General features: G+C 38.1%; 1 protein-coding gene across 2 annotated transcripts in view; it reads left to right on the top strand.

Moving 5' to 3' along the window:
• Positions 1 to 17,652, top strand: part of CDH13 (cadherin 13) — a 432,177-nt gene that overhangs the window by 75,840 nt on the left and 338,685 nt on the right. For both annotated transcript variants that reach the window (XM_041458638.1, XM_041458637.1), the window contains exon 2: positions 10,229 to 10,340. In XM_041458638.1, the coding sequence (XP_041314572.1) occupies positions 10,229 to 10,340 (112 nt within the window). The remainder of the gene's footprint in view (positions 1 to 10,228; positions 10,341 to 17,652) is intronic.

Raw genomic sequence — 17,652 nt, 5'->3', positions numbered from 1 at the left:
GTGTTTTATGTTTATTGTTTGAGTCTGCTGCCTGTTGAATGTCCCGTGGAACAACTGATGTGTCTGGTAAATACAGATAATTATAGAACAATTAAAAGTACTGAAAGAGCCATCCACAAGGTTTAGTGGGGAGGCTACAGTGGCTTCCTGACCACTCCGGGAGCTGGACTGGATTTAAATGATGGATTCCAAAAGCAAATTATAGTTTATTGTGGAGGTTCCATGGTGGAATTTGTGGGATACAGCATATGTTCTTGTGCCTCAGGACTGGCAGCTGTTCCTCCACCTAGGGAAAACGTTCTCATGGGTACAGATAATTTTCTACAATTATTGTTTCTACAATAAACAAAAAAAAAAACCAAAAAAGCACCCCTTGACATTTTTAGCAATTAACATCCAACATTTCCCAGAAACACCATTCCTTGATAGCTGAAAGAAAGTTCTTCTGTAAAGAAACAAGTATTTAACAGGGTGTTACTGAGGCTTTCTCCAATACTCCTGAGATCTCATTCTCAGCGTGTCAGGGTTTTCTTTGACTACCTAATACATGTGAGGTCAATAGTTGTATCTTTTGCATAAAAGATTTCATTCAGCTTTTAAATTGCAAGCAATTATAAGAGAGAGGGTTATAGACCAGGGTCTTGGTTTCACATTATTTATGTTCTAATTAACTTACCCCAGTGAAAAGAGTGAATTTTTTTCCCCCCCAGCTTTGGCTACTAAGTGTTGATCTTTAATAGTTATCTGTTCCTAGCATTAATGGGTTTTATTTCTTTGGAAAGGTTATTCTTGATGTAATGTCGCTGTTAACACAAGGGGGCCTGTAAGTTTTAGACATTTTGCTTGATTGTGATGAGCTCAAAAATACTGAACTACTTGGTGTCTTTCCCCTGGGGGTTGCTTTCACTCAGAAGAGTTAGTACAAGCTCTTTTTAATTTTTTGACTGCGTTCTTGCAATTCATTAAAAGCACTTCTCAGTGAGCAGCTGACATAGCCAAAAATAAGTGTTTTGGGTTTTTTTTAAAATCCTTTAATATTTATTTTATGATGACTCCATGAGCTTGAGAATCACTACTTGTTGTAGATAACTACATAAGGTCTGGACTTATAAAATGAGCAGTGATGCAAAAACTTTGGTCAGAATGAGTTAAATCCATGTATGGTTACTACTGAATTACTACTGTACAGTTACTGCTCTTTAGGAAAAGAAAGTAAAATCACTTAAAAACCAACACTGAAGAAGACTTCTTAGCTCAGCTTACATGATTTTTGTGCAAATGAGAAACAGATGAGAAGATAGAGAATGTCTTGACCCACTAAAAAAGATTAAGGTGATTTACAGCCCTGTTCTTACTAAAAGTTCACCTCTGAGCTTGGTTTTTAAATAGAAACCCATAGGAAGCCAATCTTCACAACTATTTATTTTAATACTATCATTTTAATACTTACTTTAATACAATACTATTTTAATACTATTTTTAATACTATCATACTATTATTGCTCTGTCTTATTTGCTGTGAAGAAAAAGTAACCATGTGATATGCAGATACCTTGGTGAAAAAGTTTTCTATACCTTGTTTTGTAGAATAGATGGTCCTCTTCCTGTTGATGTCAAATAAAATTTTGTCAAAACTGGTAGAGACGTTTGTGTTGGGCTCCTTGTAGAAATTTCTCATTTTTTTATAAGTCTTTGGATGTTAGACTTGTTTTTTCTCCAATAACCTTGCTGGAATCAAGGAATTTTACTTGAAAGCATTAATTTTTAAAAAATCTTCCATTTGTGAGTGTTTAGAAGAAGGTCAGAAAACATTCAACAAATCTTTTTTTGAAGTTGAAAACCAGATGTTTTCACTTGTCCTTATACTTTTATGAGTTCTGGGGGTTGGTTTCTGTTTTTGTAATGTTTGAAGGTGATAGAAGTGCATTTGTGTTTAATCCTTAAATCCATGTTATACTTTCAAAGATTGTTTTCAGCAAGCTCATTTTCAGTTTTAGCTTAGCAGTGCAAAAGACAGATGTTCAGTGTTACACCGAGTTCACTTTGTGCTACAGTAATAATTGCTTTAGACTCTAACTTTGTGGAATATGGGGAAAATAATAGGTGGAAGGTTGGTTTTTCTTTTTGATAACTATCATGCTGCTGGGAAATTAAACATGTATCATGTTCCTTAGAATTTCCAGCTATCCTATCCAAAACCCACTATCTGCTCTAAGAAATATGATTTTAATTTTTTCTCTAACAGCTTTTGCCACATCAGTGTTTTCCTATGTGGAATAATGACTTTGCCCCACGCAACTCCATGTGAAGGGTTTTAAAAAAGTTTAAACAATTTTTAATTTATTTCCTTTTTAGAAAACCAGAGATCCATATTTTCATTCATCTAAATGCTTCATGAAGTCATTACTGCTGGAAAAGAGGATCAACCTGTTTATTTCATTAGGAAATAAATAACAAAAATGTTTGGTATGAGCAGATCTTCAAAAAGGTTATTGTTGTAAGGCAGTTTAGGTTTCAGCAATTCCACACCTTGCAGCACAACCAGTCCAGAACTCTGACTTTCAATGTTTCTTCTTTATGTCTCTTTCACTGGTACAGGAATGGCTCATTTGCATTACTCTGTACCCTGTAAAATGAATTTATTATGCAGCTTCTCTAAATAGGCTAACCAGTTGTAATCTCATTCCAGTGGTGTATGGGTTTCAACAAAACATGATTACTTCCTTCATAATGCCTAAAAATAAACAAAAAATAACCTTGGAGCCCAACCTGTCCTTTTGCTCGAGTCTGGTGTGTTAAATGGTGCTATTAATCATGATGGGTAGTTATTTACTTGTTAAATACTTGAGTAATTTAAAATATTACTTACTTTGTGCACAAGTAACAGCTCTTGGTCTCTGTTATTAATCATCAAAATACCTAATGAAGCGGGATGAGAGCCATTCCCTGGATTACAAAATCTGAACAATGTTCAGATATATCTGCATACCTGAAAGTGGAAGTTGATCCTGCACTCTGAGCCTTGTGGGCACAAATCATTCTGAGCTGGGAGCTCTGTTGGATCCGTGGGCAGATCCTGAACCTCAGCTGGATGGAGAGGGAAGGGGATGGAAGATCTCTGCTGGCCGTGGGCAGAGCTGGTCCCCATCTGGTCAGAAAGGGCATGGATTTAACAATGCATGAGGGTTTGCATCTGTGTTTATATTTCATAAAGATTAATCCTGGCTCTGTTTGCAGAAGCTGCTTAACGTTGTTGTAGGTAAATGGTCGTGCCTCCTCTGATGTCAAATTTCTCAGCTCTTTGTGTGCTGGATGATTTTAGAATGATTGTGAGGCACCAGCATGACAAGACTTCAAAAGGAATTTTAGGAAGCATTAGACAGCATATTTTGGGCTTAAGGAAATATCCAGACTGTGGAGAACATCTGTCTGGAATTCTTTATGTATTTTGAACAGGTGGAGCTTAAGTAGGCACAAAGAAATATTACTGAGAGGGTCGCAGGAATGTACCCAAATAGGAGGAGATGGAAAGAGTTTGGTTTGTCTAGCTCAATAAATAAAAGATTTAGAGGGGACAAAGGTTAATTTAGTTATGAGACAAGACTTGTGCAGGAATAAATGACTATAAATTTACTGTGAACAAATTTATTCTGGAAGATATGAAATGACCATCAGAATAAAGGTCAGGAATTGTGAAATGTAGGAGTTAATTCTGATCAGGATCAAGTCATCTGGCCAGCAGATCACTGTGCCTGCTTGTGACACCAGAGGTGGCTCCTGTGTGAGGGTTTCACAGAATCACAGGATTGTTGGAGTTGGAAGGGACTTCTGGAGATCATCCAGATCACTCCTGTGAAGATGGGTTACCTGGTTCAGGTGACACAGGAATGTGTCCAGATGGGTTTGGAATAACTCTAGGGCTTCCCTGGACTTCCCAAGTTTTTCCTGTGCTCCCAAGTCAAGGGAAATCTAAGCTAGCTCATGTTCTGAAGCGTGGAAAATATGTTAGTAAGAATTAATGAAAAGCTTATTTTAGGGTGCAGTTTCATGGCAGCTGCCCCAGGTTGGGGTGCAGACTGTGGGGGTCTCACACCAGGCCTTGTTTTTCCAGCTACATCATCCTGTGGACACAAGTTTCACAGAATTTTGAGGTGACTGGGCTCAGGGAGCAGATGGGAATGGGACAGCAGGAAAAGTGACTGGGGACAGAGGGCTGTCCCAACTCTGCCTTGAAATGAGGATGCTGTCAGAGTGCTCAGAGTCAGAGTACTTTGCAGGCACTGCCCATATTATTCTTCTTCACCCTGAACAGTCTGGTCACTTTGATCTCTGAACAGCCCCTGGGAGCAATAATAAATGAATAAATCATTTCTGAAGAAAATGATGGTGCCTCTTCCAGAGCTCCTCAAGTTCAGAAGGCGAGTGGCTGTTTGAAACTCCCTGTTCTGACACCACCGCTGGCAAATCGCTCCTTGAACAACTTAATGAGATTCCCAGTGCCAAGAAAGATGCACACCTTTTACTGAATATGCAATAAAATTCTTATAATAAACATAGGTACGTAAGGAAAGTGCCCATAAAAGGGAAGCTCCTGTGGTAGATAGTCTCACAAAAGAGTTTGTCACATTTTGTTTCCACTTAATGGATGCCTACCACAGTCACACAGCTTCAGTGACAGGAGAACTGAATTCATTTAAGCCAATAAAGTCATTCTAATTTGCATTTTCATAGCCTGCTCTTCAGTACTCTGAGTGTGACTTTCCCTTTTAGGACAGAGCTGTGCAGTAAATGGATAGGTAAGCCCTTTAAAAGGATATTTATCATCCTTGAAGAATCTTAGTGCCAAATCTTAATAGCATTTCTTACAAAAATGGCTGGAATTCTCTATCAGATGGAGAGGTAGAGCTGTAGAGATAGGGAACAGTCTTTTTTTTTTTAACTTCTTTCCTGATAGAAGAGCAGTTAAAGCCTGAAACAGTAAAAACTTCCCCCAAATATTAAAATATTGCATTAAAAATGCCCCAAATAATAGCATTCTAGAAATCAAATTAATTTGAAAGATCTGCATTTAATTAATTTAGTCACATTCAGAGATAAATAATTCAACATACCTTTATGTAAAGTTAAAATGCCTTTTTTAATTATGCCAATCAGAGGATAATTTATTCATGCTTTTGAGGGTTTTTTTTGTTCTAGTTGATATTAAAAAACACAGAAGACATAGAGAACTTCATGTCCAGTCTGTGTGTGTGATTTGATGAAATAATTGCCTTAGGACCTGCTGACACTCTAATTGGAGTCTGTGTAATGCAGAATCAGAACTTTACTTAGAGCTGCACTCTCTTTATTTTAAGTATCCCTCTGTTAATTTCATTTGAATAACTCCCTCATTTAAATCTGAGAGAAGACTTCAAATTTCATCATCTCCCTATGACTGTGTGCTGTTTATCACTTGTTTCCTTCTCTGATGGCCTCCTCATTATCCATTTTTGTGGGTCTGGTGTTGCAGCACCTGAACATGGAAAAGGTTTTTAGATTCAAAAATCTCAATCTGCATGATAAAAATATTTTGTCATGAGCAATTTAATTCAGTGTTGGCAGTTCTCATTATTCTGATTACTTTTTTCTCTTCGTTCTCAGCTCTAAGGATCACTGTATTTCTTATGAAAATCTGAAGTTTTCATATGCAAAAAACAAATTTCTGTTTCTCACGTTTCCATAGGAAAGCTCAGAAGCATAAATTTTCAATACCCACTTCCAAGTAAATGAGTCAAATAAAAAAGAAGCCCCCAAACCATACTTTAAAAGAAAAAGAAAAAAAAAAAACCCAAAAACCAACAAAACCCCTACCAGTAATGCCAAACAAAACAACCAGAACTAAAAACTCCTTTCTCAAGAAGTGACTTACAATTTTTGAACTCTTGAAATTATTGCTCTTAGTACAAATGAGCTCGATTTCAATTTTAACTCCTCCTTTTTGTGCTCTGTGTTGATTTGTTTTTATTTCAGATTACTCTCCTGAAGTCAAAGGTAAAATGTGGTCCTACAGAATATTTTCCCCTGAAAAGAGATTTGTTTACCTTTACTCTGTGCAGAATTCCTGTCTGGGCAGATGGCTTTCACAGGTGTCTGCACCATTTAGATTTCTAATTAAGTAAAGCCTTACACAAGGATGAATTTCACACCATAAGAATTTGTGTGAAATGCAATTAATATTCTGCAGCTTGTGTTTCTGTGCTAGGTGATCTCCTCGAGGTAGGGCTAATGAAGATATGAGGGTGTACACAGCAAAAGGTGAGAAAATTCATTTGCAGAGCAAGCATGTGGCCAAACTGAAACTGTGCAAGTTGAAAAGAACATAAAGAATCTGAAATTCTTCCAAAGGACCTTTCTGAGATGACTTTCAGTCACCAGCAGAGGAGGTAGAAGGACCCTGTTATTTTGAGGTGTTGTGATACCCAAAGGTGCTTTATCATCAGGGAATTTATTCATTTCCTCTGCAGTACAGTATTAAATTGCTCTCCTTTTTTGCTTTCCAACCATATTCTATGTGAGCAGCTTTCAGTGCAAATGCTGAGGTCAGTAAAGGTCACCAGCATGTGTATGCTGGTTTATTAACTAAAAAAAAAGGTGTTTCTTAGGCTTGATATCTCACCAGGAGTACAGTTCTAGTGCAGTGGCCAAACTAGCACAGGAGTTATCTGAACTATAACATTTCCTTACACCAACTGGCAGTAAATTCTGAAAGAAAAATTGTCATAATATTAAAGCTGGGTCTTTGATCTGTGCATTTCTGAAAAGCTGGAGGTTATGAAAGCTTTGATTTTACATGTTGATGAACAGAGGATCTGTAGGTCTCAGTAGCCATGACTCTGCTTTGCTTTTCAGACTTCTACCCATTTAGATTTTCATGAGAAAATTGTTTGCTGCATATAATTTTTGTTCAAGAATTTGGCTTTTTTCTTGGTAGCAGGCGAAGGATCCTTTTGTAATAATTGCCCAGCACTTGACTAGTTGTGTGAGCAATATTTGTATATTCAGAGTTCTACATATGACATTTAAATATTATTTACAGTGTATTTAGCTGAAGTAATAATTTAGGCACCTATCAGTCCGTAAAACCTTTTATTATATCCAAAAATATGAAATCTACATGCTGTTTAAATTAAGAATGTATTCTGCTTTGAACAAGTCCCTTTGCCTTAAACATATATCTGCCTGACTTAATTTTTCAAGATAATTTTAAAGACTGCTGTCCCCAATGTGAAGGACCTTCACAGAAATTATTTTAATGAGGTAGGCATTTAGTTCAACAGAAGTTTCTTCATGAGAAAAATAAAATAAAATAATAATTTTCCTTTTAAAATACAATTAATTAAAAACTGTCCATGTGATGACACATTTAACATTTTGTCTGACATTAGAGAAGAAGAAAGTGTCTGGAATTGCACAAGGGGAATAAAATGTTCCATTTCACAGCAAGGCCAAGCTTGAGTCTTGTAATTATTTCAAAGGGAGTAAAGGTCATTTTCTATTTGCTGCATCTCTATTATGTGAGCCTTCTGTACCAGGCTTACAGAAGTTAACTCATGACCCATTTAGATTGCCCAGATTTCAAAGTCAACTTAGTCTGTCACAAATCTGATAAAGTTGACATATTCCCATCTCTAAGTACTGCTATAGATGATGTCTAAAGAGGCTTTTTATTTATAGCCCTGTAAAACAAGAGTTCCAGCTTTAAGGCTTGAGTAGCTGGGAGATCAGAACATGATTTGCCTCTTGCTGTGCTAATCCTTTAGGAGAAGAACTGTTTGTAGATAAATTTCAGGATATATGGCTTGGACTGGTTTTCTGGTAGGGACTCATTATATAACTTTATTTGCATCTTGAGATGGCAAGTGGTTTTCTCCTGCTGTGATTGCATTTTTATGCATATTCATCCAGGAACACTGAGTCTGAAAGACAGGTACTTTAAACCTGCACCTGGGCACACAGAAAATGTGTGCAGAAGATGCATGTGTGCCTTTCTTCCTGTGCATATGCCCATTGAAATGTACATAAGGCAGGTTTTTTTAACAATCAGTAATCAAGCTTTATGCACAATTTTCAGGGCAGGCTCTGAATACCTCAGCTCCTCCAGATATCTCCTGCTGGAAGACTGAAGGGGACACATCCACTTCTCAACCCCAAAATCTCCAATAAAATCCATATATTAATGTCATTAAGAGAATAAGGGATTGGGGGCTGTGGTTTTAAACCTTTTTAAGAAAGGCAGAAGTAGTGTGATGATACTGAAATTAATAGCAGCCAAGTGTATGGCACTTTTCTTGGTATATTACTTTAAATATTTCTCTTCTTTCTTGGTTAATCCTTCCAAGGGACCAACGTGGAACAGGACAGGATGGAAGGCAAAGGTGTCCATCTGTTGTGTTTGCCTTCTACCAGATTAATTAACTTGAAATATTCTGGCTGTTCCTTGCAGTCTGCTGGCACTTCTGGCCAAGCTTTTATAGCAATGGTCTGACATGAAACAAATGATCCAGCAGTTGGTTCCCATAAGAACAACTAATGCAGACCAGGTGGGGCATTGCTGCCTTTGGATTTTGTAAATGGGATCACTCTGGACTTTAAAGGAGTGGGAAATGCAAGAAGGGAGAGAGGAGATTACGAATCATGGTGATTTAGCAAATGGATTGTGAGTGGTGGGGAGTAGGGAAACATGAAGCTGTTAAAATATTGCAGGACATCTCTTTAGGATCAGGATCAGCAGACTTGGATGCTAAAGGAGTGGAGGTGGGACTGAGAGATGCTGCTGGTGCGTTGGGAGAAGTGAGAGTGCTGTTGTCACCTGAGCTGGTGAAGGAGAAAAGAGCCTTCAGCATTCACTGGTGTGGTACTGCGGGGAAATTGTCTTCACTTTATCCCTGAAGAACTTTATTACCAAAACTGTAATTTTGTGTTGAGGATGTCTTAAGTAAATAGACCCATTGTACAGAGCCACTTGAATTTAGGAGCAAATGCCTTTCAGAGCCCCTGTGTTTGTTTTGTTCTTGGTTGCCACACGTGCCCTCTCCAGCTGATTGTGCTGGGGCTGCCTGACAAGCAGCAGATTGCCCATAACAATTTTGAGATCAGAGTGGTCAGTGCACCACCTGAAAGTCAGGTTTTGTAAAACACCTTTAGATGTTCTAAAGCAGAAAATACTTCTGAAAATGCACTTACACATATATGGCTTAGAAAATACAATTTGGCTTTTCCTGCTCTTAACCTTGCCTCCTTTTGCCTCTCTCTTTAGCCTTTTAAACTTTTTAGTAATTTCTTTTTGCTTTCTGCTTCTTTCTTGACCATTCTTACCTCCATGCTCTCATTTAACAGCTGCTAAGAAAAATAGCCCTTCAGGTGGTTTTCTATATTCAGGGATAAAATGCTTCAGAGTCTGAGATTAGAATTGTACCTATTCCCAGGCAATTTTATTTTGTTATAAGCGTCCTCCTTTGATGTTCTTGTGGTGACATGGAGCTTGGGTTACTACGTACTGACAGTGACACAAACTGTATTCAACTGGAACCTTCAGATCCACCTCCTCTATGATGCACAGGTTTCTTTTTCAGTCCTCCTTTGGTGTAAACAAGCTTTTGATTGTAGGGAGAGTGGACAAACTGCGGCTTAGAGGGAACAAAAAGAAACAGTTTATACTTGTTAGCAAAGAATTCATTTTAGACATGAAACTTCTGTATGTGAGACTTTATCCTTGAATACAGAATTTCTTCTGCAACTTGGTGATCAACTTGAGACAGATTTGCAGCTCTTAATTTATCACTTTTTCAAATTTATTTGCATGTGCTTAATTTCAGCATATTTTTAGGTCCAGCTGTATTCAGCTAGGTCTAAATAAATTTGATTTTTAGGAGCAATATTGCATCCTATGTTTTTATGGACCAGTAACAATCTTTATTGATATTTTGAACTGAAATTCACCTTGAAAGCTACTATTTTGTAATTTCAATGCCAGCCCATATATATAAAAGCAAAAACCTTACATAAAAATTGTTTAGTAAGATTTGAAGGGGAAGTGTGATGTGATGGATATTTTGTTTTATGAGTATGGACCCCAATGTTTTGTTTTATGAGCACTGAGCCTAAACCCGCTATGGTTCCCAGAAGTCAACATGATGGATGGAAGGAATGGATGTTAAAAGTCTATTTCTGGCTTTTTTTTTCCCCTCAGGTTCTGCTGCTTGCATGTGCAGAAGATTTAGAATGTGTCCCTGGATTCCAGCAGAAGGTTTTTTATATAGAAAAGCCATTTCAATTCACAGAGGACCAGCTGGTTCTGAACCGTATGTTGTTTTCATATATTACTATTGTGCAAAAATCAGAATTGTTTATGTATTCATTTCATTCCTGCCATTTATCAGAAAACTTTTTTTGTTTTGTACCTAAGATTTTGGATATTGCCATGATTCAGTCTGAGTTCGCCTGTATTAACCCTATGTCTCTACAGACTTTGTTTCATGTATTAGAAATGGCAAAATACAATACATAATCTGAATGTGAATATTGTGAAAACGTAGAATCAGCCACTTCTTAAAAACTAAATTTACTCTGAATTTTTTTTATAATCTTACCTATGAGTTTGGAAATCAGAACTTGCTCACCAACATCTCTATTAAGTTATCTCTGCAACTCAGATTTAGAAGTTAGTATTTTGAAAGCATTCATAGCTGATACCAGTCCAAGTCTTTACATGAAATTCAGAGGCTGGAAGAAGTTTGGGATCATCAGTGAGAGCAAAGTGTCACACAACTGGAATATTCAGTCTATTTCCGTTGGGCAGCTGTCACATTATAAAACCCAATCTGGCACTGTACACACAAAGCATTAAACTGAAGGAGATTTAACAGTTTGTCAGTTCTGATGTTAGTTCATTCCAATACTTCAGGGTCACAAATCACTCATTCCATTCTGGGACTTTGGGATTTCAGCCCTGTCACACAAAGTGGTGCCTTATCCAGTGGCTGATGTCTTTAAAGACTTAAAAAAGGATTTAAGTGCTGCCATTTTCATAACTTCCAAACACACCTGCATTTTTACTTGTGATATTTATTATTGATGATTTCTTTGTTGTGCTTGGCTGCTGGTGCTGAACGAGGAATTCTTCTGGGTGTCCAGCACTGGGCAGTAGTGCTTGGCTCCTGTGTGCAATATCTGGATCCTACAATGGGATAAATCCCATAGCTTGGTGGAACCAAGAAATGCAAACCAATATTACTCACCAAATGCACACATTTCCCAACTCAGTTCCATCCACATATCACTGCTACACACTGATGCATTTTCACTTCTGATGAAGGTGTAATCTGTGCGTGTTCACTTTAAAATAGCATTAACTTCTCAAAACGAAATGTCAGAATTAGTTGCCAAAGTCTATTGAAATAACTCTCTTAAACTTAAGTCATTCAGCCTTTGGAGGCACTAAAATAAACCTCTAGGATAACATTTTTAGTCTCAGAATTTTGATATGTTGCTTAGTCTGAGCTGCTTTTTCACAGGAACTTTAGATCACGAGTAGTAATACCAGTCAGAGATGTGAGATTGTTGTTCAGCTTAGAAGAGAGGTTTCAAACTTCTTATTTCTTTGGGGAATTTCATTTTCTCTGGAATTCTTATTTTGGAGTTGTCAAACACATTATTCCTACATGACTAGAAGCTGAAATTCTTAGAATAAGAATTAGATTTAATAAGCAAGCTGATTTGAAGACCTATTTAAAGAAGCAATATGGAAAAACTAGTGCTAAATTAAATACAAACAACCTTTGTTGAATGTTTTTTCTGCTTCAGAACTTTGAGGCTGTAATGGGTCTGGCCAGATCTTCTGCTGATTTGGAGAGGATCACCCCGAGGGTGGGTTGGTTCAACCAAACTGACTGGACTGCTCTGTGGTGACCCAGCCATTTGCAGTGGTGTAAAATGAGCAGAATAATTAAGATGCCATCATTAGTGAGAGGAGGAGGGAAGGGCAGGAAGAAACTCAGAAATGCCTGGGAACAATCTCTGGAATTAAATTATTTTAATAAGCAGACAGTAATTTGGCCTAATGTGCAGTGTTGGACAGAGGCAAACTGTCGACGCGTGATCTTGGTTAATTCAATCACCCACAAACAGGGCGTCCTTCATGCAGCACCATTAAACCTCAGCACAGTTCCTTCATTTTAGCTGTCAACAGAATTGATAATTATAATTGTCTGTTTGAATACACTTTGCATGCTCTTGCATCTTTTTATGCCCATTACCAAGAGCAGTGCAATTTAGCAGTTGCATTGCAATGTGAGGCTTACCAGGGCTGTGTAAATTAATAGAGCAAATATGTAAACCAGGCCTATAGTAGGGATTGTTTTTGTAGTCCTCAATAAGCCAAGGAGCTCCTTAATTCTTTTCTGAAGTGCAATAATGCAGTCTTTTTCTTTTTTTTCTTTTTCAATTTAAACAAGAACCTAGTGTACGTTTCATTGCTAGCATCTCCCTTGTAATTAAATACAGGTTGTAGCTGGTTCTTCTGTATTTATTACTTCTACCTGTGGCAGTGTTAATTATACTTTACTTTTACTGATGGGAAGAATGAAGAGCAGACCATACTGAGGGTACAGAATTTTATCTAATTTCTTGTTGTGGTTTGTAGCAATTTTTATTAAAGCCTACTAGTAAGCTGGCCATAACAAGTCCAGCTGTGTGTGCATATTCTCCTTCCTATTAGTTTCACTGGTATTCAGTTACTATTAATTTTTCTGTCATTGTGCTCAGGCTGAACTGGCTTTTTAATTCTTATTTATTTATTTGCTCTTGCATCTCATTTAGTAGTAACCTCCAGACTTTGGCCATTTCTTTGTCCCTGTTTGGTCATTAATTTTTTTCCCCTCAGACCCCTTCAGATCTCCTTATAACTTGTGTTTTCTATAACCACAAAAAAAATAAGGCATTGCTCTTTTACTTTTGGTCTGCCTAATTTTTTCCTCTGTGTGCAGAACCAGATGTTCCCTTGAGGCTGTAGGAAAAGACCCTTGGAGTCACTTTCTGGAAATAGTAATTATATCCACATACTTATTCTAACAAACAATTGTGTCACTGTTTTTTCCTTCCTTATACCTTTTTTTTTTTTTTTTTTTACTTTACATCTAGGACCATCTTTGCAATCCAATAGTGAAGGTCATCAAGATTTCCACATTCTTGATGAAGTGCTAATTGACAGCATTTAATTACAGGTTTTACACCTGTCAGAAGCACTTGTGGCCACGAAATGCCTGTCCCTGCCAAGGCTGCCAGGTCACTGGCAGTGACAGGGCTCTGTCACGCTGGGCTGAGGGAAAGTTCCTAATCAGACTCAACAAACGTGGGAATGTAATTGTGTTACATTAATCACGTTTATACTTAACACACATCGGGCTTGGCTTTTGGGGGTATTTTTAATTGACAATGAATCAAATAGTGCACTTGAATAATGGAGGCAATTAACATAAAGCACGAGGTGGTGCATTGTGCATGCTAAACTGGGGAAGGCATTTCCAGTGCTTTAAATGTCAAAACAAAGGAAGTTTTGACCCTTACTTGAAAAGCTCTAATTTGGATGTTAATTAATGGCTGACCTCTTGTGTCTCTTACGTGATAGATTGCCTGTTCAGAGCCAGGGCTGCTTCAAGATCAAGGTTTTGTCTGTCTGCATTTGGGTACTTTTTGTTCTGTGCATTTTAACAAAGAGCTTTTCTATTCAACCATATCAAAATCATTGCTTACTCATATGATGTGAAATATCTTAGTGTACTTATTAATACTTAAAAGCAGGTTTTCAATTGTCTGGCAAAGCTGTGACCTCCAACAAGATATACTTTGTTCAAACCAAACAAAGCCTGTGGAATGATCAGAGAAGACCATTCCTCCTCCTACAGCCTTGTGTGCACATGGATTATGGCCCTGGTTGTGCTCACATCCAAATATTTCCTGTTGATTCTGAGCTGATGCCATATGAGAGATGTGATTTATCACATCAACCCTTCCCACTGATTCCATGCCAGTTGCCTGCACAGATGGCCTCTTCCTGTGCCTGTTCCATGCTACCAAAAGCGGAGCTGTTCTTCTCCTACTCCTTCTGATCCTGGAGTTATCACACCCACTTTGCTCATCTCCCCTTCTTCCCTCTCCCCACAACCTGCACAGAGCCAGTGTGGCAGCCCTGTTGTCTGCCAAAACCTCTTCAGGGTTCTGACACGGGGTTTTGGATGTGACTGTTAACTCTTCATGCTGAATAGTGCAGGGTTTGGGTAATTGGGATTGCACATGGTAGCTGTAGCTTGCAAAAGAACCTGTTCAAGCAAGGTAAGACTTTACGCTTAGCAATTTCTTGCAGGGAAAACTGTCTGGGCTTCTGGGTAATAGTGAGATAAATGTGGATTTTCTACCTATTCAGTGTGTCCTTGCTGAAACAGTATTGCGGCTTCTCAAAATGAAGAAGTTTTTAATGCGTTTTGAGTTTTACAAACCTCTTAAATTTTCTTTCAATTCACATAAATCGCTCTCTGTGTTAAGAAAGTGCTTCAGAAGATGTTAAAAAATGACTTGGTTCCCATACCTTGGCATGAAGGGAGCAGGTTCAATGGAAAGGCATCTCAACTTTCCTACCCAGATAGGGGAGTGCTTGTTATATCCTAAAATATATGTCTTAATGGGCTCATATGCATGGATAGAATTTGAATACTAGAGACTCAATCTGACAGTTGGGTACATGGTTAAGATAAGGCACCTGGAACTCTTATCCATGTGGACAGAAATATTGATCAGGATTTAAAGCAACACGCCTTAAACACACTATTCCTATTTAAATGGTCATAGGAAGCCAAACTCATATAAGTAAAGTTCCAGGAAATACCTGGGGCTCTGTGCAAAATGGTTGCAGTGTTGTGGAAGTTTTAAAGTGGTTGGGAACTTCACTACATGCTTGTGGAGGCAGGGTAAGGAAGATCCTTTTGCACCTAAATACCTGATGCATTGCCTTTGAATTGAAGTTTGATGCTGAGCTCCTACATGGAGGGAGAACGTTTTCTGGGAATATATATTATAACTAAATAATAGAAAATATCTCAGCTGTGCCTCCGAATAGATACATGCAGATTGGTGTTGCAGCACAACAATATCATATCATCTGTTGAACTGCTTTCACACATGATTTAAGCAGAACAAAATAGGAGAGAATAGCTGTTGAGTGCCAGGTGGTCAGACAATTCCCTCCCAAAAACCTCCAGGACCCAGGGGGGAAGGAGTCAAAAATAGACTGTTTGATTTTTATGCATATACATTAAATTAAACTAGTGTTTGCAAAGGTAGGACATTAAACTGAGCAGAATGAAAGAATTATTTAGTCTCTGAAAAACATCTTCAGGGCTGAATCAAAACCCCTCAGGGGCACAGTCAGCTCTTGTGGAATAAGAGAGGAAAAGGCATATGTGTTGGTGGAGCCTCCTCCTTGCATTTTAATTCCAAACTGGAGGAAATGAGGATCTAAACCCAAAATTTCTTTTCTGTTTTGTTGAGAAAAACCACACAATCCTGTTTAAAAAAACAAACCAAAACAAGTAAACCCACATGAAAAGTGGGTGAGGATCTTTGCAGTGACAGTGAATGCTCTGTTTGCAGCTTGGTCTGGATTTAGGAAGATAAAAGTAGCAGATTACTTGGTTTGAGATTTAATTTGTTTCTGGAGACTTTCCAAAAACCATAATGTTTCACAGCTAATACTTTTTTGAAATACGTGTGGGCTTTGGTTGGCTGAAACATGCCAGCTGTTCTCCTAATAATCTAAATCAATGGCCAACTGCTCGGTATTAGCAGGTTGGGTCTCTTGCTCAGTGCAGTGCAAACCTTGTATTAATAATGTCCCCAGGTGCTTCAGTGGAAGACTTCTCTGCTCATTTCCAGTTGGCAATTTCAGAACAAAAAAACAAAAATCAAATTAACCAAGCTATTACTCCTGAACTGATTACCCACACAGGCCACGAGGCAGCTCCTTCTCTGCAGGTGTAGAAATGTGTTGGAAGGCCAAAATCTCTTTTAGGAAAATGTAGGTGGCTCAGTTTAGGCCAACTCCATCAGCAAATAATCTGACACTGATTGCTTATGGCTGGCAATGTTTTAACAAGGTCATCTTGCTGAGGAAATGAGAGGCAGGGAGGTGAAATTTCTGGTTGGAGGTTAGAGCTGGGGTCACTCTGGAGAGGATCCAGCACCAGACCAGCTTTGTCAGGAGCAAACTTTGTCCATGTGTGACAAAGAGATGCAAATCACCCCACACTGAGGCATTAATGCTTTTCTGTAGAACATTTCTTGGTATTTTCACAGACTGCCTTTCTGACAGGACTTTTAATTTGAGGATCTTAGAAAAGCACCATTCAAAAGAAACATGGCTAGCTAACCTTTTCCATTACATTTCAAAGTGCAGTGTGGACATTTAGTGAGAATTAATGGGAGTATGTGAGGTTAAATCTTCCTTTAAACATAGAATCTCATTTAAGTTAATGATATCTTAAAGCATGCAAGTATTCTTGAAAATAATTGTAGATGTAGTTCACAATTAATTCTGAGCTTTTAGGATTTCTGTCTGTTAATCCAAATCAAATTATAACTTTTCTAATGTAATTATGATCATGCCTCAACTTGCAGTTTTTCTTTCCCTTTGCTTATTTAAATCAGTCCTTTTCAGACAGAGCAGTCTGCCTGCTTTAATGGACACATCTCCTTTTCATACAACTTTCCTGGGCCTTGTCATTTCTCAGTCTTGCCTTGAGAATAAGTACCACTGGCTGTAAACTCAGGAAATCTTTCAGAAATGTCTTAGATTGGGGGATTTTTCTAGCTGGAGGCTAATGCTCTGATTTTGTTTTATGCCTCTGTTCAGCCTATCCACCTGAACCTTTTTCCTCTAGAGAAGGGAGAGAAAAAGTAACTTTTAATGGATTGATTCTGAAAACTCTGGTCTGTCTGGAATGACTTTGTGCATATTTGTATGCCTTGTACCTGCTGCTTCTGGGGCAGACAAGTGAACCTGTAGATAGGGGAGTAAGTGCATGTCATACTCTGTGATGTGAATATTAACTAAAATGTTTGTCTTCTGTTTTTCAAATCCCTGAAAAAATATCAGCCCGGGCAAAGGGTAGGATTTGCTCAAATAAGAATCCCTGCCTGTAAGGGATTATCTTCAACAAAATTTGAAATTCCTTTACCAAGGAATTCCTTTAAAACAAATTAAAATAAAACTAGGACCCTTGGGAAGACCTAAAAGATTCCTGTAGCGATCTGGGATGTTGCTTTTTAGACAAGAATTCCACTTGCAATACTCACTTTGATTTGTTTACTTTCTTTAAAAAAAGAAAAGCAATAAAAAAACCCAGTGCAGCCTTCGTCTCTCAGCTGTGGAGAGAACTGAAGCAGAACTGAGGGGCCTTTAATAAGGCAGCAAAACGGAGGCACTGCTGGAGCAGCTTTACAGGTAGTCAATAGCAGAAGAGAAATTCCTCCCTGAAGTTGGAGCCAGCACTGGTAAATCTCTGACACTTTGAAACACTTGCTGGCAAGTACCAGAACCTAAAAGCAGGTTAGACTGAAGTAAGT

The sequence above is a fragment of the Pyrgilauda ruficollis genome, unplaced genomic scaffold (genome assembly GCF_017590135.1).
Source record: "Pyrgilauda ruficollis isolate IOZ18807 unplaced genomic scaffold, ASM1759013v1 scaffold13, whole genome shotgun sequence".
Lineage (NCBI taxonomy): Eukaryota > Metazoa > Chordata > Aves > Passeriformes > Passeridae > Pyrgilauda > Pyrgilauda ruficollis.
This window is presented reverse-complemented; position numbering and strand designations above follow the sequence as displayed.